The sequence below is a fragment of the Cucurbita maxima genome, unplaced genomic scaffold (genome assembly GCF_002738345.1).
Source record: "Cucurbita maxima cultivar Rimu unplaced genomic scaffold, Cmax_1.0 Cma_Scf00021, whole genome shotgun sequence".
NCBI classification, from domain to species: domain Eukaryota; kingdom Viridiplantae; phylum Streptophyta; class Magnoliopsida; order Cucurbitales; family Cucurbitaceae; genus Cucurbita; species Cucurbita maxima.
This window is the reverse complement of record NW_019272037.1, coordinates 377,148-402,056: the sequence shown is the minus strand read 5'-3', so window position 1 is coordinate 402,056 and position 24,909 is coordinate 377,148. Positions and strand designations below refer to the sequence as shown.

Sequence of the window (24,909 nt, the reverse complement as noted above, 5' to 3'; positions counted from 1 at the left end):
AATACTTTGTAAAGACATTACGTGAGATCCCAAATCTTCTTGTTAGGACATAAAAGCTTCTCTCTAGCACACGCGTAATGGGTAAATGACGATACGTAACGAGCCAAAGTGGACAATATCTAGTATTAGAGTCAAATACCGAACAGTGTGTCGTCAAAGACGCTTGTAAGATCCCACATCGGTTGAAGAGGAAAATGAAATATTCTTTATAAAAGTGTAGAAACTTCTCTCTAGCATATGAGTTTTAAAAACCTTGACGGTAAGCCCGAAAGAGAAAACCCAAAAAAGATAATATCTCTTAACGATGAGCTTGAGTCATTACAACGTTGGAACCCCAAGGAGGTGAATTGTGAGATTTCATGTCAGTTAGATAGGGGAACAAAGCATTCCTTATAAGGATGTGAAAACCGTTCCCAATAAAATGAGTTTAAAATTGTGAGGACCACGTTGATATATAACGAACCAAAGCGGACAATATTTATTTACCGTAACAGTACGTATTAGTCTATTATTAATAAGATTAAAATAAATCATTATGATGATGAATGGTGGCTGATGTGTATGAAATCTTTTGCAAATTATCATCACCATTATAGTGAGAGGTAACCATCATAGTAGCTTAATGTCCAAGCTAAGTATGTCTTCCACTTCCAACTCACCATTTCATTCAATTTTAAGTAACCAAAAACAAAGGGAGGGAGACAAAACGTTTTTTTCCCGGGTTTCATACTGATCTGTTTAATCAATGATATAATTTGAGCAACTAAATAAGTTGAATTATACTCAGGATGAAAATTACAAATTTAGCCTTTACAACTTTAGCTCGGTGCTTATTAGTTCTATAAACTTTAGAGAGGTTTAACAAGCTCTTAATTTGGGAGAAATTAAAAAAAAATAAAAATTAATAAATACTTGTAAAGTCAATTATGCCCTTTGAATTAAAAAAAATTACCTTAAAAGTCAAAAATAATTCTATATAAATAAATAATATTAGAAATTTTAAAAATAAAATTTTTTAGTGTTTAGAGATAATATTGATTCAATCGAATAAAAATATTAATGTTGGCAAGAGACCTCCAACTGACCTGAAATCTCACCATTCATTTCTTTGGAGTTCTAGCATTGTAACGACCCAAGTTCATGGCCAGGACAAAGTTTTCATACTCTTATATAGAGAATGTTTCGTTCTACTCCTCAACCGATGTGGGATCTTACAAGCGTCTTCAATAGCACACTGCCTAGTATCTGACTCTAATACCATTTGTAATAACTCAAATCCATCGCTAAAAGATATTGTTCGCTTTGGTTCGTTATGTATCTCTGTCAACCCATTACGCGTTTACTAGAGATTGTAATTATCCATGAAATAAAAATATATAAAATTTTCAATTATCATGTCATTTATATTAATTACTTCAACAAAGTTAATTAAATTGCAGCCGTCCTCCCAATATTTTTCTTTAAAATTATTTAAAAAAATCTTAAAATATTATTGCTAAACTCTCTCCCTCTCAATTAAAATTATATATTTTTTTTCTTTAAATGGAGCTTTTAATTTAGATTTTTAATTTAAAAAAATAGTTAAATAATTATAAAATTCTATTAATTGAAGATTTAAATCAATATTTATATTTATAATGAGAGAAATAAAAAGTCAACTGTAAAATTATTTTTAGTAAAATAATAATAAAAAAATAAATGATACAAAATTTTGGTGCAAGTCGTTTGACGTGTGTTCCACTAACTCTTGAAACGGTGAATTTAAAAAATTAAACTAAAGAAAAATAAGAAAATAAAAAAACTTCGAGGGTTTTTATTTTCTGCATGCGAATGCACCATAGTAACCGTGTTCTCCTCTCTTAAAATCATGTAATTTTAATTGAGCATTTTTTGGATTAAATTATAGGTTAAGTGGTTCAAATTTCACGTTTATTTAATTTTTTAAAAAATTTAAAAATTAAATTTTATGTTTAATTTAAAATTTTTAAATATTTTAAAATTTATTGGTTACCCAATTAAAATTTTTAATTAGATAATTTTAAAGTTTAACTCATAAATATAATTAATATTCATTAATGCAACGTGAATATTTTTTTAACTCATAATTCCTTCCATGTGTTATATTATAAAGTTTTCAAAATTTCTAAATTAAATTTAATAAAAAGTGAAAATAATTCTTTCCTAAACTAATTAATAAATCATATAAATTTAATTTTAAAAATAATGTAAATGTTGAAAACCCAACTAAAAAAATATTAAAAAATAATTAAAAAATGTTATATCTCGACAAATTATTTTATGTGATTTTTTCGTGAAATTTTAAATTATTAATTATTAAGGTCTGTTTGACGTGGAGAATACAATAAAATATCACATAATTTTCCCTCCATACATTAAAAAAAATACTGAACAAAATAATTTTTTTTTTGATAATTTTATTAATTAAAAGTGCTTTTAGGGGACATAATTAGCTTTTCATATACCCACATACAAATAATAAAAAAAATTATATCATTTAACTTTTTAAATTTTTATAATTTGAAATTCAAAAAGTAATGACAAGCATACTATTATTTTAAATAATTTAATGTTACTCTAAAAAAAAAATATATATTTATCTGATATGAAATACAAATATTTCGTAATTAAAAATTTATTTACTTTTAATTACAATATTTCCAAAATGTATATCTATTTTAATACCACTTAGTTTACTTCATCATAATTTTATTGGATTCTCGACTCGTATTTTACTTTAATATATCACGATGTTATATTAATTTATTATGTAACGTCACATTACTATATAAAAGACTATACTACTTACTACACAAGCTTCTATATGCACGTAATTTAGCCATGCCATTAATATCAAAGCTTAATTTTTTTAAAATACTTAAAATTAAAACTCGATAACTAGACTTAAATAATTAAAATGAACAAAATTCACCGATAATTAACATTAGAGATGTCCATTTAATCTATTATGATAAAAAACTTCCTTTTAACGGAAAACCGGTGAAGGAGATTACACTTTTCGTCCTTCCAACTTCAATTTTTATATATATTAAAATTAAAACACAAAACTAATTATTATATATTTATTTAATATTTTACTTCTTTAATGAGTAATTAAATAAACAAGTAAATAATAAATAATAAACCATGGGATATTATATTATATTTTTGGTAATTTTTATTTAAAAATTTGTTTGAATGAAGAATATATATATATTTAAAAATAGAAAAGGAAGAATTTCGCTTATTTCACTTCAATTTTATTAGGCTATATTTATTACGCAATTCATACGTAGCTGTGTCCGATATTCACATCACTTATATTTTCCCCATAAAATAAAAAAGAGAAAAATAAAAAATAAAAAAAATAAAGCAATTTTCAGAGTAGAGAGTATAAACAAAGATTTCTAAAAATTGGAGGGTGAAGAACTGGAGATGGTGGAGCTGAGAGGACTGTGGAGATTTACATCTTTAGTTCAATAGAAATTCCCGGAGAAACAGGCGACCACGAGATTGACTTGAAAAGGGAAGGGAAAAGGAACGGATTCTTCAACTCTTCGTCATCTCCAACTTCATTTCACTGTAATTTTTCTCTTTTCTTTTTCTTCCATCAACTACTGAACTGGATCTGAGCTCAGCTTTATGCTTACTTGAGCTACTCGAGATTATCAAGGTATGTTCCTCTCTGTTTTGCTGTTGTGTTGTCTGGTTTGGTTGCGTAATGCGTCTTAAAATTGGGAGAGAAATGTGGTTGTTTTTCGCAATTTAATTCGACTTGAGCACTGTTGGGAGGGAGGTTCTTGTAGCCTTTAAACTGTTTTTCATGGAATTCAACATTGAGATGAAATTATTGGAGGCAGTGCGCGAAACAAAGCTTTGTTTTTACAGAATTTTGAAGAGAGGAAGGATTTTGTGTAAGAACATGGAATTTGGTCGGGCTGTTTTAGCTGCTTAGGTTGAATTTGCTACATGTCGTTTAGTTTTTGATGTGTTGGTAGCTTCCTTCCCCTGGATGAAGTTTGTCACTCACTGTTGACCCGTGGAGCTGGAATAATTAACACAAAGCAATTAGTGCTGTGGAATTAATCTCTTTTCTCCGTCCATGATTTCTTTCTAGTCTTCACAGAATGATCATTGAATTTTTTCGTTATACTTTATATTTGGTTATTGCAGATTTTCTAGCATTGGCGTTATTAATCAATGGCAAAGTCGAGACAACGCTATTCAGTTCAGGATCCATCTCTATCACCCACAAATACTAGAACAAGGGAGGATGACCAATCGAGATGGACCGAGTACTTAGGACTGGATATGGCTTCTCCGGTTGCAACTCGGAGCACTAGGAATACTGCCCATGATGGCCAGAACCCTATTTCAGTTGGGTCCCTTAAGGGTTTGAATGTTCAGTGGGTGTACCAGCTTATTGAAGTTGCAGATGGTCTTATGGCTAAAATGTATAGGCTGAACCAAATCTTAGACTATCCCGATCCAATTGCTCATGTATTTTCTGAAGCATTTTGGAAATCAGGAGTTTTCCCCAACCATCCACGGATTTGCATATTGCTCTCAAAAAAATTCCCCGAACATTTTAGCAAATTACAACTTGAGCGTGTAAGATTTCACTTGTATTTGTCCTTTTCCCTTGGGCACATATGTTTCGTATCAGTCCTTTTTATGTGCACAGTACTAATTAACTTAAAATGCTGTTGGAAAATATTGGCCCAGGTTGATAAAATTGCTCTGGATGCTATCAATGATAGTGCAGAACTTCATATTCAAAGTCTGGAACCGTGGGTTCAGGTAGGACTTGGTAGATCTTTAACCAGCTTTCATCGAATATTTGCACGTTCAAATTAATATACTGGCAGCCATGTTTGTTTAGCTCTTTATACTCAACATTAGTGACTTCGCAACAAGTAACCACAATCTAAAATAGAGTTTGCAAGTTGGTTGCTGTGCCATTTCAAATGTTTACTTTTCTTTTCCTCAATTAGATTTCAAGCATATACTATAAATTGTAACAGTTTCCTTTTTCTTTAACAGCTGCTACTTGATTTGATGGCATTTCGAGAACAGGCTCTGCGACTTATACTGGACATTAGTAGTACGGTCATAACTTTATTGGTGAGTTTTAGAAATTGTCATGTTAGTATGTAGAAGATGTCAGCCAGCCAGAATGATATCTATACAAAGTTTTGTTTGCAACATGTTTTACTTTTGTATTAAAAAGACCTTGAAACCAACATACGCCATGTAGTAGAAGGCTCTTTTATAGTTTCACAGGGGGAAAGGAAGAAAAAAAAAAAAAAAAAAAAATCTGGGAACCCGATCCTTACCTTTCCCTTGGTAATTGAATTATGCTTTTTCTAGATCATCACCGGCCAAATTAGGAGATGGATTTATGAGTCTCCCACTATGCCCTGCCCAAGAAAGTTCCTCGTCACTTGTTCTGGAATCTTAGGCACCTTTATAGGCATCTTAGAAGTATACAAAATGGACTAAATTATGAAAAAAAAACCTGAACTTTACCTTTAGTTTCAATAATATCTTTGTTTTTTCTAAATTTGTAATATTACTCTTGGCTTTCAAAAATACCATTGGAGTTGAAATTTGTTAGAATGTTGGATGAGAATTGGGACTTGGAAGCAGTGGCTTGAAATGGAAATTAGGAGTTGAACATCGCCACATTGTTCCAAGTCACCACCACACCTGCTCCAGATCCCAATTCTCATTGAACGTTCTATCAAATTTTGACATTTTTTTTATATCCTTGAGTTATTGGATTTCTACTCCAAGGCTAATTTTGAATAAACAATGTTTATGAAAGATCAAGGATAATATTACAATTTTTTAAAGAATCGAGATATTTTTTTAAACAAATGATAAAGTTTAGGAGTATGTTTTGTAATTTAGCCAACAAAATATATTGGTGAACTTTCAAGTATAGAGTGGACAAGAGTACTTTCCCGTTCCTTGGATTTGGCTCATGAAAGCTGATATTGTTGGGTTTTCCTCCCAGAGGCAACCGAAATAATTCAAAGGCCAATGTCCCATGTTGTAACCAATGTCAATGGCTTTGGCTGCTATTTCATCCATATCCATGTTGGTACTGTATACTTGTATGTTAAAATATCATCACTGGCCCATAGGGTCAAGCTCAATAATTGTATGAGCCCAGTGTATATTTATTTTAGGAAAATAATTTAGGTATTTTAAGAATAAAGATACCCAGATATTTTAGAAAAATGATTTAGGTAATTTAGGAAAAAGGTTGAGAAATTTTAGGAATAAATTGTCTAGCCTCTACCATAAATACCTGTTCACCCTATCTAGGTTTTCATCCCAAGAATTACAAAGTAGTAGTATTCTACAAAATGTCTTCTTCTCGATTGATCTTAATAAAGAGTGCGAGTGTTTTCCATAAAAGAGTTATGTTCAGCATTGTATTCTCCAAGTTGACCCCATTTCCCAAGTTTTTTCAAGATCTTAAGAATACTGACACATACTCCAAGCCATCCTCATCATTCCTTTTATCCATAACTATTGCCAAATATATTTTTCTCCCTTTCAACTTCTACTCAATCTTATGATTGTAAGGATCCACATGTTACCAAGCCAACCATTAGCCTCTGAAGTGGGATACTGCAAAGATATGGTTTTAAATTAAAAGGGAATAGGACTCATTTAAACTTTGCGTCTAAAATAAAATTGAAAAATGATATGAAGAGTAGTTCTTTCCAATTGATTGACCTTGAACTTCGTTAATTTCCTCATTCAAATTTTGAGGCTAGCTGAGGATAGCTTTGGTACGATCATTTATCGAAAAGAAACACGAATGTCTGACAGCTTTAATCCTTTGGGTGAAGCCGTAGGGAGTTCAACCAGAACCCATATCCTCAAACTTTCGTTCTAATCTTTTCATTTGTATTTGTATCGAATCTAAGTATATATAGAGTTATTTCCTTAAAAACAAAAGAAGTATAGACAGACACATACAATTGACTAGAGGTAACACTCTCTATGAAGGATAGAGAACAATCAAATTCAAAACTATTGCTGCTAGTGTCAATTAAAAGAAGTGGCAGTTACTAAAATTCTAGTTATTCACTTACATGGGTGGCCTAGTGCTCATTGGGGCAAGTAAAAACGAAATAGGGACTTCAGAGAAATGAGTTTAAGCCCCATGAAGGCCCAACAAATGTAAATCAATATTCATTGGATAGGAAATGACATTATAGGGGTTCAATCACATTACCTTCTGCTCTGATACTACGTAAAGTTACCAATCAACCTAAAAGTTTAAGCTGTGGGTTATGGTAAATTTAATTATACCAATACTATAACAAAAAGAAATACCTTGAAGATAAAGTTAGGTGTACAGAGGTCATATGTTCTTCTAAGATTTGAGATCGGATTTTTTGTAAACCTTGGAGAGCTTTCTCTAACTTGTTAAGAAAAGAATCATTCACCAACAAACAATTGACTCGAGCATATTTTTCCTATATAATTAATTGGAAAGCTTTCTTGTAGCTGCTAAAGCTTGATATCACTGAATGAATAAATAAAGCATGGTACTTGCAGTGTTGTCACTTTATAATCATACTTTCCTGGTGTACTTATTATCAAAATAAGAGTGACAATGATTCTGTATATTATCTCTAATAACTTGTGACAGTATTTTGCAGCCCCATCAAAACTCAGTCATTCTGCATGCTTTTATGGATCTCTTTTGTTCGTTCGTCCGTGTTAACTTGTTTGCTCACAAGGCAAGTCAACTAAAAAATTTGTTGTTTTTGGTATTTTCCCCTTGTGTTTCAATTTCATTAATCTAAGAGCTTATCAACTATATATGTTGGCAACACCCCTATTTTCGTTGACATATTAATTTTTTATTTTGCTGATAATGGTTTCGTGACAGTTGCCAAGAAAAATGATGCTTCAGATTTATAACCTCTTGCACGCCATGACAAGAAATGACCGAGACTGTGATTTTTATCATCGGTATGAAGAATAGTTATTTCTTAAGTTCTACCTCAGTCTGTCTCTGTTTGTATTTTCAGAGAGATAAAAAATTATATTCTATATTTAACTGCATTATTTTGGCACTTTTGGATGAAAAACAAAATTACATTTGTTTACAAGTTTGAGGACTACCATGGCATTTAGCTGAAGAGTTATTTTGGATTCACCGTAGCTTCACTATCCAGTCATTTAGGCGCTTGTTCTTATTGTTAGCCATTTTCTTAGCAATGATTGGTGATACTAGACTTATTTTCATCATGATCTCTAACTCATAGTTTCAAAGAAAATCTTCAACTTAGACTAACAAATTATTCATTTTTTGTCTCTTTTTTATGAGTTACAGGCTGGTTCAATTCATTGACTCATATGATCCACCGTTGAAAGGACTACAAGAAGATCTAAATTTTGTCAGCCCACGTATTGGAGAGGTTAATGTCACTTTTATCTTAATGAAAGCAATTTACAAAATGGCCTTCTTTTTTGGGCATAATGAGAAACAAAAATTATAGGTTAAATTATAATTTTAAGTTTGGTCTATTTAACAATTGTGTATAATGGGTCCTGGATTTGGAGTCTATTAAATCCCTAATCTTTTATTGTCATGTCTAATAGATAGAACGTTTATTTATGTTTTTAATAGGTCTCTAAATTTTTGATTTTGTGTCTAACTAATTCATGATTTATGAGATACTTCTTAGGGGCTTTTAGACATATAATTCAAAGTTAAAGGATTCATTAGATAGTTCTTAAAGCTTAGGGACCTATTAGACACAATATTAAAAACTTAGGGACCTTTCTTTCTAATATTCGTGAGTGTGAGGGGTAACTTGAAGATACCTTGACTAATCTTATGGGGCAACTACTTGCCCTTATATATTTGTTGTCAAGAGAATTCATAGGGTATTAAATTATGTAAGTGATCACCATGATTTCAATCCATTATCTTTAAGCTATTCCTTTACTATTTGCTTGGCCATTATGGATCACTAAGTTAACCTAATAGTTAAAAGTTTTGGTACATATTAAACAGTTTTTAAAATTTAGGGTCTTATTAAATTCGATCATCAAAGTTGTGAAACCAAGCTTGTAACTTACCCAAAATTCTAGATATAAAATGCTGAGAAAGATGATACTAGTCAAACATATAGTTGACATCATACCAAGCAAACTAAAGAAAGGAAAGATACATTTTCTTAGTCAATGAGGTATGAGAAATAGTTTCCTTTGGTCCTAAAAAATTTCTAGTTTAACCCTAGAAGATTTGAAAAAGCTCTAAGATGGTCCCTGAAAATAGTGTTATAAATTCTTGCAGCCAAGCTTTAATAGTAGTCTAAATGTACAGAATAACAAGGAAAAGGAATATAGAAAACAAATATGACATTTATCTGAAATAGTTATTTTGTTCATTTACTATAACCCTTTTTAATTTTCGAGACTGGAACAAGTTTTTCTCCGCTTTTCTTCTATAATTTTGAGGAGATTGCACTAAATGGCTTATAGCTAAATGTATCCAAATAAATGTCATGATTTAGTTTTACTGAACTTATTTCTTGCATCTATGGAACCATAATTTGAGTCGTTGAATAAGTATGACTGGTTTTGATGCTTTCTTCTTCTCCGTTCATTTCTGTATAGAATGTAAAGTTTGTAACTTGTGAAGAGTTGTTAATGCAATCTTTACTTGGCCATTTTAGGTCTTAGAGGCAGTGGGTCCTATTATTTTTCTGTCAACGGATACAAGAAAACTTAGAAATGAAGGATTTTTAAGTCCATATCATCCTCGATATCCAGACATACTCACAAACTCCGCTCATCCAATGGTAAACCTCTCTTTGGAGGATCTTTCTATATCATACTACTGTTAATTAGGAAAATTTTGAAGTATTGTTTTGTTTATTGCTTACTCTTCTAATTTGTTCCACCACTTCATGTGCAGAGAGCACAAGATCTTGCAAATGTCACCTCTTATCGGGAGTGGGTATTGTTTGGGTATCTTGTTTGCCCTGATGAGCTGCTTCGTGTAACCAGCATTGACATTGCTCTGGTACTTGCCTCTATATTATGAGTCCTTTCCTTCTAGCTGAAATTTTCCTTGTGAACTAAAAGTATCTTCATGTCCCACTCCTACCTATCCTAGTTGATATTTTTGGTTCATGCATCACGTAGGTACTAATGTGATGTCATCTCCATTTACTTATATTCGAGTAAATTTACTGGATAAAATCCTCCTTTTAGTGGCTTGGACCCTCTGTTATTATCAGTGGGCAAAAACTTGTATACAGTAAATTATTTAATATTTAAAAAAAAAAAAAAAAAGATAAGAAAAAGAAGGTTTCGTGGTCATGGAGATGCATGGGGGACTCATTTCATAAATGTACTGTTAACAGAAATATAATGAGACTAATACTCTTATTTCAGAGAAAGCTAATATTCTGGAAGTCCCTAGGTAGGTATCAATTTTTTTAAGAAAAAAGAAACAAGAACTTTTTCATCGATACATCAATTAGTTTCAAATTTGAGTCCATATGATTTTTGCATGTCTTGGTCAAAAGGTTGAAAAGTTTTCTGCTTCGATATCCTCATATCTCAAGCTACTTTTACCAATACTGGACAAATCATTGACCCTATTTGTGGCCAAGAAAGCAGTTGATGGGTGGTGATGGAGTCTTGGAAAAACAAAGGAAGAGTTAGTCTTCCAATTAGTCCACATAAATTCCACAAGAATGAGGTAGGTTTGGAGTTTTGGATTCATTGGAAATGGTGGATGTTGGGTTGTATTTTTCATCTTAGATTTTTTTTGTTGCCATTGATGGGAAACCAAAAGGAGTTCTTTCCTTATAGGACGTGGATTAAAAAATATGCATGTCCCTAATAACCATTAGATATAATTTTGAGGTACTTTTACAGTTTCTCTCTCGAACACTGTGGCCTCCTCAAATAATTTCTCCTAGAAAAGGACTTCACTTTTGTTAGATCTTGGCAGAAGGAAGCAAATGAAATGAAGATCAAACCTTGTGCTGTGATTCAGATGTCGGTATTTCTTGTCTTAATGGCATCCTATCCCTGCTTTGTATGTAATAGTGGAAAGCCCCAGCATTCTGATGGAGTTTATCAACCTGTGGATAAATATCTGTTTCCTGATTATTCCGACATATTGCTGAGTGTCGAATATTGTAGTGCTTTGTTGGCTTCTTGGTATTAGCTGCGTGAGATGTTTTCACCATCTGCTTATTATAGTTCTGTCCTTGTCTTCCCTCCCCCTTTTTTACTTGCTTTTTCCTTCTCTAAAGAATTATTTCCACTTTAGTTGGATATATTTATCATAATTTCTTATGGATTTTGTTCTCTTCTCTCTCATCCTCCATCCTGACATTTCAGGTCGTACTGAAGGAAAATTTAATTCTTTCTTTATTTCGAGATGAGGTGAGATAGAACAACCTTTAGAAGCCCTTATTTGAAATAGTTCTTATTCATTTCTGTTCTCATCGCTGCTTCTATTGACATGTAGTTCATACATCTTCATGAGGATTATCAATTATATGTTTTACCAAGAGTATTGGAATCAAAGAAGATGGCTAAATCTGGGCGTACAAAGCAGAAAGAAGCGGATCTGGAGTATAGTGTTGCCAAGCAGGTTGAAAAAATGATCAGGTAAAAAGAAAGTCTCATATTTTCTTCTGTTTCACCGCCGTAATCATCCAGTTATCTTTTTAAATTCTATGTTTTTTACTAGGACATGAGAATCACGTTGGTTGGAAGGGATGTCATTATCAGTCAATACCTGCAGTTTTCCTTTTCAAGAAAACGCTTTTTGTATATCTGATCACATGCATTAGTTGTACTCTGCAGAGCTCATTATGTTCTCTAACATGTTAAGAAGTTCAAGCAAAGTTCCTTGGAGGGTTGTAATAAGAATTACCCTAGTATATGGTATTGATTAATAAGCAAACCTCCGACTCAAGTTTGGATAATGTGGTTCGCTTGATGGTTCTGGATAGGAAATAGGTAGTAAAAGGCCTAGCATATTAAACTTTGTTATAATGTGTAGAAGTTAACATTAGGGAATCAATTCATGTGTGTTTTATAGGTTTCAGGTGAGTGTTTTGTTTGATCAATAGTAAGTCTTATTCAGGTAGGTTAAAAAAAAAAGAAGTAAATCTTATTCAGAGGTCCATTCTTGATGGCAAATCTGAAAACCTTAAAGCTTTTTCAAAAATAAAATAAAATTTTAGTTGTACTGAAAAGTTTCCCTGATCTTGTCTTCATAAATTCCTTGATGAGTTTTGACCTGATTTTGTGTGTATTTTATTCTTTTACCTCCTCCCTCCCCCTTTCATGAAGCTTATAATACAATAAATTTGCTGTGCATTACAGTGAGATCCAGGAACAAGCAATAGTGGCTTGTGATGCCATACATCATGAGAGGAGAATATTCCTTAAGCAAGAGATTGGAAGAATGGTGATATTCTTCTCTGATCAGCCGAGTTTATTGGCCCCTAATATTCAGGTATTTTTCTCCCTTTTTGTGTAAGAATAATACTACCCTTTACTTGATGCATGACCTTTTAAATGTTTCCCTAATATCAAAACCTATGACAGATGGTGTATTCTGCATTGGCTTTAGCACAATCTGAAGTGACCTGGTATTTTCAACATGTGGGAATCGCATCCTCAAAATCCAAAGCCGCCAGGATTATACCAGTGGACATAGTAAAATGCTTCCACCCTGTAAAATTCCTCTACCAAAATGTTGAGGAATTGTTTGATTTCAACTAAATTTTGTTTGCAGGATCCTAGCGATCCAACTATTGGATTCCTGATAGATGGAATGGATCGCCTTTGTTGTTTAGTGCGCAAGTACATTGCAGGTGGGGTCAATGCATCTAAACAACTATTTAAGTCGCAGATTATTGTGAATAAAATGTATTACTCTGACATAATATGTATAAAATGTAGCTGTTGTGGTTGATTGATTTTCATATTGTCCATAAATTAAAGTTAAGAATGAATAAACAGCTTATGCTTTTGGGACGAGTGACATTTGAACGTGGTATTGATGGTATCACAATCGATCAAACATGTTTCTTACATTTTTGTTTAAGGCTTGGGCGGTTACAAATGATATCAGAGTGCCTGGGCGGTGTGCTAGTAAGGACGCCAGCCCCCAAGGGGGTGGATTGTGAGATCCCACATCGATTGGAGAGGGGAACGAAGCATTTAAGGGTGTAGAAACCTCTCCCTAGCAGACGCATTTTAAAATCGTGAGACTGAAGGCGATACGTAATAGGCAACAGTGGACAATATCTGTTAGCGGTGGACTTGGGCTGTTAGAAAAAGAGCTACCAATAGTATCAGTGCTCCAATATAGAATTTTTTTTGACAAAATTTTATGTGTTTGTGTGCAGCAATTCGAGGTTATGCATTATCATATCTTTCTTCCTGCGCTGGTAGAATCCGGTTTTTGTTGGGCACTCCAGGGATGGTGGCTCTTGACTTAGATGCCAGTCTAAAGGGACTTCTCCATCAAATTGTTTCTCACCTTGAAAGCATACCTAAACCACAGGGTGAAAACATATCCACACTCACATGCGATCTCTCAGTAAGCAATCTTGGAAAGACCCTCTGAACTTATTTTGTACATATTATAGTAATCATAAACAGAGATGCAGTTTCTGGACATTCATTTTTTTAGTATTACAAACCTTATTCAGGTTAATGATCATGCTTAAACAACTGAAGTGAGTGTTTATATTTTGGTTGATTTGTTTGGCAAGTGTATTGTGTTAATAGCATAATCGGAAGGATCATTTTCAGCCTGTTCCAAAAAAGTCTGCGAAGCCTCAATAGCAGCACTCCTTGAATGTTCTAAAGAAAAAGTAAAGAAAAGAATAACTTTAAAGAAGTTCATAATTATAACCATTCAAATGTTATATTTTACCTTGAAGAATTGTGACATTCCTTGTTTAATATTTATCATTCTTACGTGTTAGCAGATTTTAATTAGTAGTTGTCTCCATTTATAGGATTTTCGGAAGGATTGGCTGTCAGTACTGATGATTGTCACATCGTCCCGGTCTTCTATTAATATTCGACACTTGGAGAAGGCAACCGTTTCGACTGGGAAAGAGGGCTTATTATCAGAAGGAAATGCTGCATATAATTGGTCCAGGTTCTTTATCTACCTATAACTGTGTTTCATTGATCAAAATTCTATTGAATGTTTTGAGTAATCTATATTTGATTTGTTAAATTTTTGCATGACAGTGTCCTTCTTAAGAGTATCTTATCGGTAATATTTAATCTTCATTCTGAAAAAATGGAGGTATACTTAAAAGCTAAATGTATTAACATATCCTATTTTATGCATTCTTTAATGAGGTTCAAAGGAATATAAGTTGGTGAAAGAGAATACCACAATAATTATGTCTAAAAATCTGAATAATGGAAAAATGGTCTTGTATGATCATGAACAATGGAAGACTCTAAAGATCCTTGTTCATAGAGACCTATTGACTCGAACTTGCTTTAACAAGATATGTATTATAGGTTGCACAATTGTGTCCTCGAGTTCCAAAGAATTCCATCCGCTATAGATTTTTTATTTTTTTATTATTACGTTAACATAAATTCCAAGGCATACTAAATTGCAAAAAACCCTCTAGGGTATAAGTGCGAAGCGGAAGGAAACCAGGTCGTTTTTAGGCATCCAATAGAAAATGTAGATATTATGTATATGTAAGGATTAATAAATTTTTTTAAAAAAAATGTGTTGACGAACAAATATTCAACCGCTTGTAGCACAATATATTGACTTTCATATTCTGTATTATTTCAGATGTGTTGACGAGCTAGAATACCAATTATCAAAGCACGGAAGTCTTAGAAAGCTTTACTTCTACCACCAGCACCTTACAGCAGTGAGTTCTTGTATTTTCAATATTATGATTAATTTGTAAATGCACTGATAATGTGCATTAATATGCCTCTGTTTTTCTGAAGGTCTTCAGAAATACGATGTTTGGACCTGAAGGACGACCTCAACATTGCTGTGCATGGCTCGGCATCGCCAGTAGTTTTCCCGAGTGTGCTTCACCAATTGTCCCAGAGGAGGTAATTTTTCAACACATCTTTTTATAAATCCTTCCTTGTGGGATTAGAGCGGTCGTTGGCAGCTTTCCCCTGTATTTTGGGGTATTCGGGCTCAATAGGAATAGTAAATTTTTTTAGAGGTTGAGAGGTTATAAAGTGGTTTCGACTCCCTTTGTGGGGTTGGTTTTCTGATATGCCCTTGCATATTCTTTCATTTTGTTTAATATAAGCTTGGTTTTTCACTTTTACAATAATGCCAAATGATATAAACATCAAATTTGTAGCATATAAACCGAAGTTGGGTCCCTTAACTTGGTGGGAACCAGCTTTATGATTACGGAGGACGAATGAGCAAGCCAATTATGTACATTGCTTAATATTATGTTCTAAAGGAAAGATTTCACCAACTAATTAGAGAGCCCAGCCTTCACTAGAGTTAGATTTCATGCTCTTTATACAACTTTTTGTTGAGGATTGTTGGGAGAGGAGTCCCACATCGTTAAGGAGTTGATCATGAGTTTATAAGTAAGGAATACATCTCCATTGGTATGAGGCCTTTTGGGAAAGCCCAAAAGCAAAACCATGGGAGCTTATTCTCAAAGTGTTCAATATTATACCATTGTGGAGAGTCGTGATCCCTAACATGGTATCAAAGCCATACCCTTAACTTAGTCATGTCAATAGAATCCTCAAATGTCGAACAAAGAAGTTGTGAGTCTCAAAGGTGTAGTCAAAAGTGACTCAAGTGTCGAGCAAAGGGTGTACTTTGTTCGAGGACTCCAGAGAAGGAGTTGAGCCTCGATTAAGAAGAGGTTGTTCGAGGGCTCCATAGGCCTTAGGGGAGGCTTTATAGTGTGCGTTGTTCGAGGCGAGGATTGTTGAGGATATATGGTAAAAGTTAATGTGTATCACTGATTTACATTCTTGTGAAGAACCGACTAAAGATTTGTTGGATTTGAGGTTAGTGTTGATATCTTAAAAGTGGAGAATGAATGTGAGAAATGAGATTTTTTGGATTATTCCTCATTTCCTGACGGATATCTAGTGACATCTAGTAGTGGTGATGGGATGGACCTCGTTGTGAGTATTGTGTCGGGGTTTTGATGTGGTTCAAGTTCATATCCGCCTACTATTACATTGCCTTATCGAACAGTCTGATCAAATATTTCGAAGAAGCATTTGTGATTTGAAGTTCATGGCAGGTCACTAAAATTGGCAGGGACGCCGTACTATATGTAGAATCTCTCATCGAGTCTATTATGGGTGGTTTGGAGGGATTGATTAATATCCTCGACTCCGAAGGAGGATTTGGTGCGCTAGAGATTCAGGTAATTTTATATTGCAATATTCAACACTTGTGGCACTATTCAACACTTGAGGCTAATGCTTTTAAGAAATTTCAGCTTCTACCAGAGCAAGCAGCTTCTTTTCTAAATTATGCTGCGAGAGCTTCAATTCCTTTGTCTAAATCTCCAAAAGGAGCAGCTGGTTTTCCCTTACCTGGCTATGAAAGCTATCCTGAAAATAATGGTTCAATAAAAATGTAAGCTGTTTTTCTTTATTATAACTTTGTTTCGTTCCCACATTTTAAGATTTTCGAGGAATGGAGGCTTTAAAAAATATTCTAGACTTGTTAGAACTTGAGTAAATGAAGTCGGTCTTCAAAAATTTCCTCTGACAGGCTTGAAGCTGCAATGCAAAGGTTGACTAATCTATGCTCTGTTCTGAATGATATGGAGCCTATATGTGTTCTAAATCACGTTTTTGTTCTGAGGGAGGTATGATATGATTACTTTTCACATTTTTTTCGTTTTCGCATCCTTCCAGTCCTTTATGATTTGTGATTAATGTCACAATTCCACGAGCATTTAAAATCAGTTCCATGCTTCTTTATCCCCTCTTTATGAGAAAGCAGCCATACAAGAGAAGGTTTTTCTTTGAGTTTGACAATGATATTAACAAGTTTTCTTATCGATTAGAGAGGAACGAGTGCCACTGAGGATACTGGGCCTCGAAGGGGGTGGATTGTGAGATCCCACATTGATTGGAAGGGGAACGAGTGCCAAGGATTCTGAGCTTTGAAGGGGGGTGGACTGTGAGATCCCACATCAGTTGGGGAGGAGAACGAAAACATTCTTTCTAAGGGTGTGGAAACCATTTGTACTAGCCCAAGCTCACCGCTAACAGATATTGTTCTCTTTGGGCTTTTCCTTTTGGGCTTCCCTCAAGGTTTTTAAAACGCGTCTGCTAGAGAGAAATTTCTACACCCTTATAAAGAATGTTTCATTCTCCTCAACCAATGTGAGATCTCACGGTCCATCCCCCTTCAGGGCCTAGCAACCTCGCTGGCGCTCGTTCTCCTCTCCAATTGATGTGAGATCTCACATTTTTTTTCTAGCATAATTGAGCAAATTGAACGAGACGACTTTTTCTAGTATATGGGAAAAAGAACAAAATGATTTTATTAATATTCTAGCCCATGTCCTACCTGGTATTATCCTTTCTTTACATGTTGCTTCCTTTGTCTCGTAAACAATGACAACTTTGATGGTTCTTTTAGAATCGTGCATCATGAGAGAAAATCATATGATTTCATGATAGCTAATAAGCTATTTGTTGCAGTATATGAGAGAATGCATCCTTGGCAACTTCAGGAGGAGGTTACTTGCTGTAATAAAAACCGAGAATGACCTTCAACGACCTTCTATTTTAGAATCTCTGATTCGTCGGCATATCAGTATTGTCCATCTTGCAGAGCAGCACATTAGCATGGACCTTACCCAGGGAATACGAGATGTTTTGCTTGCAGAGGCGTGCTCGGGTCCAGTTTCATCTTTGCATTCATTTGAGAAGCCAGCAGAGCAACAAACAGGATCAGCAGCTGAAGCTGTCTGTAACTGGTACATTGAAAACATAATCAAGGATACTTCAGGTGCTGGAATTCTTTTTGCTCCACTTCACAAATGCTTCAAGAGTACAAGGCCTGTGGGTGGATATTTTGCTGACTCTGTCACAGACGCCAGAGAACTACAAGCCTTTGTTCGGATATTTGGTGGCTATGGAGTCGATAAGTTAGAGCGTATGCTAAAAGAACATACAGCTGCACTTCTAAACTGCATCGACACATCATTAAGGTCTAACCGTGAGGCACTAGAGTCAGTCGCCAGCAGTCTGCATTCTGGCGACCGAATCGAAAGAGATGCATCCATTAAGCAAATTGTAGACATGGAGACGGTAATTGGATTCTGTATTCAAGCAGGTCTAGCTCTGGCTTTTGATCAAAACTTAGCTGAAGCAGCTGGAACTGTTCTTGAAGATAGTGCACCCTTGATTTATTCGTTGTTAGCTGGGTTCGTTAAACATATACCCGACGCATTACCCGAAAGGAAGGATATTAGGAGGATGAGAGAAGTGGCTAACAGTGTTGCAGTAATCTCTGATCATGATACGCAGTGGATAAGATCGATTTTGGAAGATGTCGGGGGTGCAAATGATGGTTCATGGGCTTTGTTACCATACTTATTTGCCTCCTTCATGACTTCTAATATTTGGAATTCGACTGCCTTCAATGTCGATACGGGAGGTTTCAACAATAATATCCATTGCCTAGCAAGGTGAAATGGCACATTTGTTAATCTTACAATAACTGTTTCTGAGTTCTAACACGCTTGAATTTTGGTTGAATACGTCTTCATTTGTAGCGTTGTCTTGCTCCTTCCATATTAGCCTTACGGTCGGTCTGGATTCTTTTTATCTCTTGCTATACTCAACTAAATCTGGTTGCAGGTGCATCACTGCAGTGATTGCTGGAAGTGAGTACATGAGATTGGATCGTGAACACGAGCAGAGGCAGCCTTTTCCAAATGGTCATGCTGGTGGAACGTTGAATTCCGAGGGCGATGGTCTTACATCGGTTGAAGCAAGCATAAAGTCAACAATGCAGCTCTTTGTAAAACTTGCTGCTGGAATTATCTTAGATTCATGGAGTGAAGCTAACAGGTAATCTAATTTTGCATATAAATTTCTTAGTTTATATTCTGAGTGCAACTCGAAACTGTTTGTTTGAATGTTAAAAACCTGCTCGAGTTGAGACCTTAAGTTTTCTCCATATTTGTCTGCTCAATAGAATGTTGAACGTTTTCGGTATCGTTAATCAGCATACTATGTACGATAGGTACTAACTTCTTTTTCCAACAGATCTCATCTTGTAGCACAGCTTATCTTTCTTGATCAACTATGTGAGGTCTCACCTTACCTTCCAAGAAGCTCTTTGGAGCCTTATGTTCCTTATGCCATTCTACGTTCAATATATAGCCAATACTATGCCAATTCTCCAGGGGCATTAGCGCTCCTCAGTGCATCCCCACGCTACTCGCCCGTTGTGTCGGTAACTCATGCATCCCCTGCACCACGCCAGCCTCGTGGCGATGCTACTCCTCAGTATGGAAGCAGTGATTTGAGTTACTTTAAGGGATCAATGATGCATAGTCAGGGCTCTATCCATGATCATGATAGCGGAAGCTCAAGGAGCATCGAAACTAAACACCGAAACGCTCGTCGTTCAGGCCCTTTGGATTACAGTTCCAGCCGCAAAGTGAAACATGTTGAAGGCTCGACTTCAGGCGGCTCAGGTCCTAGCCCCCTTCCAAGGTTTGCTGTCTCAAGATCTGGACCGCTAGCATACAAGTAAAACTTCTCTTTGTTCCATGTTCTTCTTCTGCCATTGTAATTTGTATGAATTTTGTTAAAAATGTACGTGAAATTGCTTCAAGTTCTATGATAGAACAAAAATCAATCAAATGAAGTAGTAGTTCCTTAGATCTTACTATTGTGATTATGATTTTTTTGATCACTTTTGGAAGTAGTAGATCAGATTTGGCCATGAAACAAATCTCAATATCAGTAACGGTCTCGAGACAGGTCTCGAGACAGCAACGCTTGCATTATGCTCGAGTTAGTAAGTTTTAGACATCGAAATGGATCTATGAGTAATGGTTTCTTTACATGTAAACCTTTGACATTTGAAAATATTTGTAATATTTATTTACACATGCTTTGTTCTGAGTATCCATTAATAGCTTTCGATGGCATTAAAAACAATAAAGAGTTCGATGGAACTTGCAAATTTACTACCAGCAGGCAACCTTCTGAAACCTCAACGTAGGTGGTGCCTGCAAGATGATGGACAAACAAATGTATTATACAATATGAGGGGACAAACAAATGTATTATATGCACGTTTAGGAGCGGTTTTAAAACGGTTTAAAATCACTAACAAACATGTTTTTAATCATTCGAAGTCAATTTTGCTGGTAGGATAATCAGGTTTAAACGTGAAGAATCAAATATTGAAGTGATTTTGAATGAATGAAGGCAGGTTTCGGTGTTAGAACATGACAAAAGTAGTTTTAATCATTTTAAAATAGCTTCCAAACGTGTCTTAAGATGTAGTACAACAAACCTTAGGGTTTCCTTGGTTCCACGACGAATTTTGCAACGGATTGTAGGAAGCCCGAGACGTTGATGAGCTTCGTAACGATGACAACCAGAGAAACCTACAAAGGCATGAGAAGGAAATCTAGTCATCCAAAATGATAAACTAGATGAGACATTTCCACTTGCTACAAATCAAGCCTGCTTGAAACATCCGACTATTCTCACAAGGCACTAGTATGACCCTACCACATTTAGTTGTCAAGAAAACCCGCAGAGATATTACATCCTAGATGCCAACCACTATACTTGATTCTATTGCTTCTAAACTCTTTAGGATTAGTATGAACCTTATTGACCATTAGGCCACGCTATCATGGTTGAAGAAATTCCCATTCTTATACTTTTGAATAACCCATCTTAGAACTCGTACTTTAAATAAATCTTAAAATCAATCTCCCGTCTATCATAAACTTTTAGTCTCTCGAATGAAATTCATTTTACAAAATTCGATCAAAATCAACTTCAAACTAACAATGCTCGATCAAAATCAACTATGAGTAAAAAGTAGCAAGTTCTGAGTATTAACATTGATTAGGATAAAATTAGCATACCGTAATAAACTCCATCAACTTCAAGAACATCAATCTGCATCCACAGGAGAGAGAGAATAAGTAAATCTTTAGAGCATATGTTGCCATATTTCAATCAAATTCTACGTTAAACTCAAATTCATTAGCACTAATCCAAATCTTATGACTAGAATCAAAGAAGAAAAAAGTGCACAAGAAAATCATGGACGCCCAATATTATAATCATTTCAGTCTGTTGATCCTGTGGGAAACGATCTAGAAACGAGTTCAATCAAGATATGATGAATGGAGGAGGCGAAAAAGCTCACAGGTACTTGAAGCCCAATTTCTTGTATACTTTCCATTAATTCTTTGATTTTATCGGGGTTGTTAGATCTGGTCCTCATTAGAGGTCTCCGTATCTTCTCCAGAGGAAGCTCCAGGATCACTGGCCCGCTGCCGCTGCCACCGCCACCGCCGCTCCCTGCTGATAATGGATGAGCGCCTACCATTTCATCGTTAAGACACTCAATTCATCAACTGATTCGAGTGAATAAGGGGAAAAAGAATGAACAATCAGATAAAGGATAGCGAGAGGACCATTTGTTGAAGAAGCTGAAGCAGAGACGATCCTGAAGCTGGAACTATAACTTGGGAAATTGAGAACGAAAAGATTAGCCATCATCGATCCTACTTCCGCTCTCGTCCTCTGCACAATATGGTAAGAAGAAGATGTGTATGGATGGGCATTGGCAGATCCAGCCCATTGGATGAGAGAAAATGGGCCGCCAATAAATCCCATTTTTGTCTTCAAGGCCGAATTTTGGCCCAACCCATTTAAGTAAGAGCTCGTTTGAACATTTATTTTTAGAAAAATAAGAAAATATATGCAAAAACAATCCTCAAGGCCTGAATTGAACCCAACCCATCAATTGTTTGTTCAACACACCTTGATTTTGCAGGTTTTCGAAGTCTTTCTCGCTCTGGTTGATTGAGGAAGCCAATGGCTGCAGGGACATCTTTCTTGAGGTGTTCTTTGTTCTTCCCATCTTTTTAGCATTTTCGTGTCACAATGAAATGCGAAATTGTTTGTTTTGGTATGAAACTAGCAGGCAATGTATAGCTACGACTACCAGAACATTGGTGACTGCGAAATTGAAACATTCCGGCAATCACTTCACGGCCTTTCTCCTTCCACTTCGTAGTAGCTCTCGAAGGTAGACAAGCTTTTTCTATGTATTTACGAGGATTATGTTGAAATTATGAAATTTCTTTTTATGGCTTTGGCTTATTATGACTGTAATATATGGGAGCGAAGAAATATTATCCATCTTGTTAAAATATGTATGGAGCCCCTAGTTTCTACCTCTAAAATGTAAACAGTGTCTCAGTGTTGAAAATAGGAGATTTTCTAATTTCCGAGAGCGTTTTAAAACTTTTGAGGGGAAGCTCGAAAGGGAAAGCCTAGAGAGGACAATATCTGCTAGCGGTGGGCTTGGGCTGATACAAATGGTATCAGAGCCAGACACCGGGCGATGTGCCAACGAGGACGCTGAGCCCCAAAAGGGAGTGGACATGAGGCGGTGTGCCAGCGAGGACGTTAGGCCCCAAAGGGGAGTGGATTGGTGGAGTCCCATGCCGATTGGAGAAGAGAATGAGTACCAATGAGAACGCTGGGCCTCGAAGAGGTGTGGATTGCGAGATCCTACATCGGTTGGGGAGAACAAAACATTCTTTATAAGGGTGTGGAAACCTCTCCCTAGCAAACGCGTTTTAAAAATTATGAGGGGAAGCCCGAAAAGGAAAGCCCAAAGAGGACAATATCGGCCGTTACCTTTAAACTATTTGTTTACCACTTAATAGAATTTTAATTCCATTTGAATTTCCAATACTTATCTCTTCCCACTATTCCAATAAGCTAGCTATTCAAGTACTGACATAGTTTTTATTGCTGCATTGTATTTTCTCCAGATTGACCATTCGTGCTAGCAGCACAAACAATGAAAAACTTGCTGCTAAAGCAGCTGCATCTGATGCAGACAATGGAGCTCCAACCATGTATGTCTTTAATAAATTATTGAGGCCGATTAGCTGTTGCTAAAGCCTTAAAATTCCATTATCCAAGAATTAAGCTTGAAGAATTATTAACAATATGGGAGTTTATTCACTTGTAAGAAGATATGCATGCTAGTTTGAAGAAATTATCAACTCTTGAACAAAGCAAAGGGTAATATATTGCCTTCCCGGATCAAAATATTAGGTGTGAAACTAATCTACATCTCATGTTTAGGATCTAAATCTAGGCATTATTAAGGTTAACATGTGTCAAGAAAACCAAGTCTCGAGAAAGAGACAATGTTTGAGTGACGCGAAAATCTTGTTCCATTGATCCATCTAATCTACCCATATATTTGAGCCATTTGAATTGTGTTTCAAATTCTTTATGATGTTAGAAACTTTTTGTAACGGCCCAAGTCCACGCTAGCAGATATTGTTCTCTTTAGGCTTTCCCTTCCGGGCTTCCCCTTAAGGTTTTAAAATGCGTCTACTAGGGAGAGGTTTCCACACCTTTATAAGGAATGTTTTGTTCTCTTCTCCAACCAATGTGGGATATCACAATCTATCCCCCTTGGGGGGCCCAGCGTCCTTCCTGGAACATTTTTCGGAACTTGGCTCTGATACCATTTGTAACAACTCAAGCCCACGCTTGTAGATATTGTCCTCTTTGGGCTTTCCTTTCCAAGCTTCCTTTCAAGGTAATAGGACATTGTTTGGAACTTGGCTCTGATATCATTTGTAACCGCCTAAGCCCACGCTTGTAGATATTATCCTCTTTGGGCTTTCCTTTCCAAGCTTCCTTTCAAGGTTTTATAACGCGTCTACTAGGGAGAGGTTTCCACACCCTTATAAGGAATGTTTCGTTCCCCTCTCCAACTAATGTGGGATTTTACAATCCATTCCCCTTAGGGGCCCAATGTCCTCGCTGGTACATTATTCGCAACCTGGCCTTGATACCATTTGTAACAGTCCAAGCCCACGCTGGCAGATATTGTCCTCTTTGGGTTTTCCCTTCCGGGCTTCCCCTAAGGTTTTAAAATGCGTCTCCTAGGGAGAGGTTTCCACACCCTTATAAGTAACGTTTCGTTCTCCTCTCCAACCAATGTGGGATCTTACAATCCATCCCCCTTGTGGGCCTAGCGTTTTGCTGGTACATTATTCGCAACCTGGCTCTGATACCATTTGTAATGGCCCAAGCCCACGCTTGCAGATATTGTCTTCTTTGGTCTTTCCCTTTCGAGCTTCCCTTCAAGGTTTTATAATGTGTCTACTAGATAGAGGTTTCCACACCCTTATAAGAAATGTTCCGTTCCCCTCTCCAACCAATGTGGGATCTCACACTTTTATAATCTTTTAAGACTGATATTGAGCTTTCTGGAATTGATATTCTTTGACATTTTTGCTTCAGATTTGACAAAATAATAGCCAAGGAAATTCCTTCCAACATCGTTTATGAGGATGAGAAGGTCCTTGCATTTCGAGACATAAATCCACAAGCTCCTGTTCATATATTAATCATTCCAAAGCTCAGAGATGGATTGACAGAGCTGGGAAAGGTGTTTCTTTTTTCCTCCTCTTGTTCTTATCTCTGTATACTATCTGCACATACTGAGTTCCTCTGAAATAGCATATTGAGTGTTCCTTTTTCTCTTTGATTCCTTTCTTTCTTTCATTCTTTTTTTTTTTTTTTTTTTTTTTTTTTTTTTTTTTTTTTTTT

The 24,909-nt window shown here is 35.5% G+C and overlaps 3 protein-coding genes across 3 annotated transcripts in view; 2 read left to right on the top strand and 1 right to left on the bottom strand.

The window, feature by feature from the left end:
* Positions 1 to 3,393: 3,393 nt before the first annotated feature.
* LOC111495647 (protein NAP1) lies at positions 3,394 to 19,952 on the top strand. The gene is made up of 24 exons (XM_023145767.1): positions 3,394 to 3,691; positions 4,192 to 4,629; positions 4,744 to 4,818; positions 5,062 to 5,142; positions 7,704 to 7,784; positions 7,937 to 8,019; positions 8,384 to 8,468; positions 9,735 to 9,860; positions 9,977 to 10,084; positions 11,419 to 11,463; positions 11,549 to 11,691; positions 12,415 to 12,547; positions 12,640 to 12,750; positions 12,830 to 12,908; positions 13,446 to 13,639; positions 14,064 to 14,209; positions 14,876 to 14,957; positions 15,040 to 15,150; positions 16,332 to 16,457; positions 16,533 to 16,672; positions 16,811 to 16,907; positions 17,752 to 18,743; positions 18,916 to 19,128; positions 19,327 to 19,952. Exons 2-24 carry the CDS (start codon positions 4,219 to 4,221, stop codon positions 19,817 to 19,819), a joined length of 4,155 nt encoding a protein of 1,384 aa, XP_023001535.1. The 5' UTR covers positions 3,394 to 3,691; positions 4,192 to 4,218; the 3' UTR covers positions 19,820 to 19,952.
* A 131-nt stretch (positions 19,953 to 20,083) lies between these two features.
* On the bottom strand, positions 20,084 to 21,975 carry LOC111495694 (sulfiredoxin, chloroplastic/mitochondrial-like). Its single transcript, XM_023145852.1, has 5 exons — positions 21,735 to 21,975; positions 21,464 to 21,639; positions 21,177 to 21,210; positions 20,591 to 20,684; positions 20,084 to 20,300 (listed from the first exon to the last, which is right to left on the bottom strand). Exons 1-5 carry the CDS (start codon positions 21,934 to 21,936, stop codon positions 20,285 to 20,287), a joined length of 522 nt encoding a protein of 173 aa, XP_023001620.1. The 5' UTR covers positions 21,937 to 21,975; the 3' UTR covers positions 20,084 to 20,284.
* A 73-nt stretch (positions 21,976 to 22,048) lies between these two features.
* LOC111495692 (14 kDa zinc-binding protein-like) overlaps positions 22,049 to 24,909 on the top strand; it is a 4,405-nt gene continuing 1,544 nt past the window's right edge. The window contains exons 1-4 of the mRNA XM_023145850.1: positions 22,049 to 22,163; positions 22,247 to 22,351; positions 23,106 to 23,192; positions 24,601 to 24,748. Of these exons, the coding sequence (XP_023001618.1) occupies positions 22,138 to 22,163; positions 22,247 to 22,351; positions 23,106 to 23,192; positions 24,601 to 24,748 (366 nt within the window). The 5' untranslated portion in view covers positions 22,049 to 22,137. The remainder of the gene's footprint in view (positions 22,164 to 22,246; positions 22,352 to 23,105; positions 23,193 to 24,600; positions 24,749 to 24,909) is intronic.

Bases quoted from the DNA above. Each gene is read 5' to 3' on its own strand.
- LOC111495647 (XM_023145767.1), top strand. From the start codon at position 4,219: ATGGCAAAGTCGAGACAACGCTATTCAGTTCAGGATCCATCTCTATCA. The intron at 7,785-7,936 runs GCAAGTCAACTA...GTTTCGTGACAG, and splicing joins TTAACTTGTTTGCTCACAAG to TTGCCAAGAAAAATGATGCT. The intron at 11,692-12,414 runs GTAAAAAGAAAG...TGTGCATTACAG, and splicing joins CAGGTTGAAAAAATGATCAG to TGAGATCCAGGAACAAGCAA.
- LOC111495694 (XM_023145852.1), bottom strand. From the start codon at position 21,936: ATGGGATTTATTGGCGGCCCATTTTCTCTCATCCAATGGGCTGGATCT. The intron at 21,640-21,734 runs GTCCTCTCGCTA...ATGAAATGGTAG, and splicing joins TTCAGCTTCTTCAACAAATG to GCGCTCATCCATTATCAGCA. The intron at 21,211-21,463 runs GTGAGCTTTTTC...CTGTGGATGCAG, and splicing joins AAATTGGGCTTCAAGTACCT to ATTGATGTTCTTGAAGTTGA.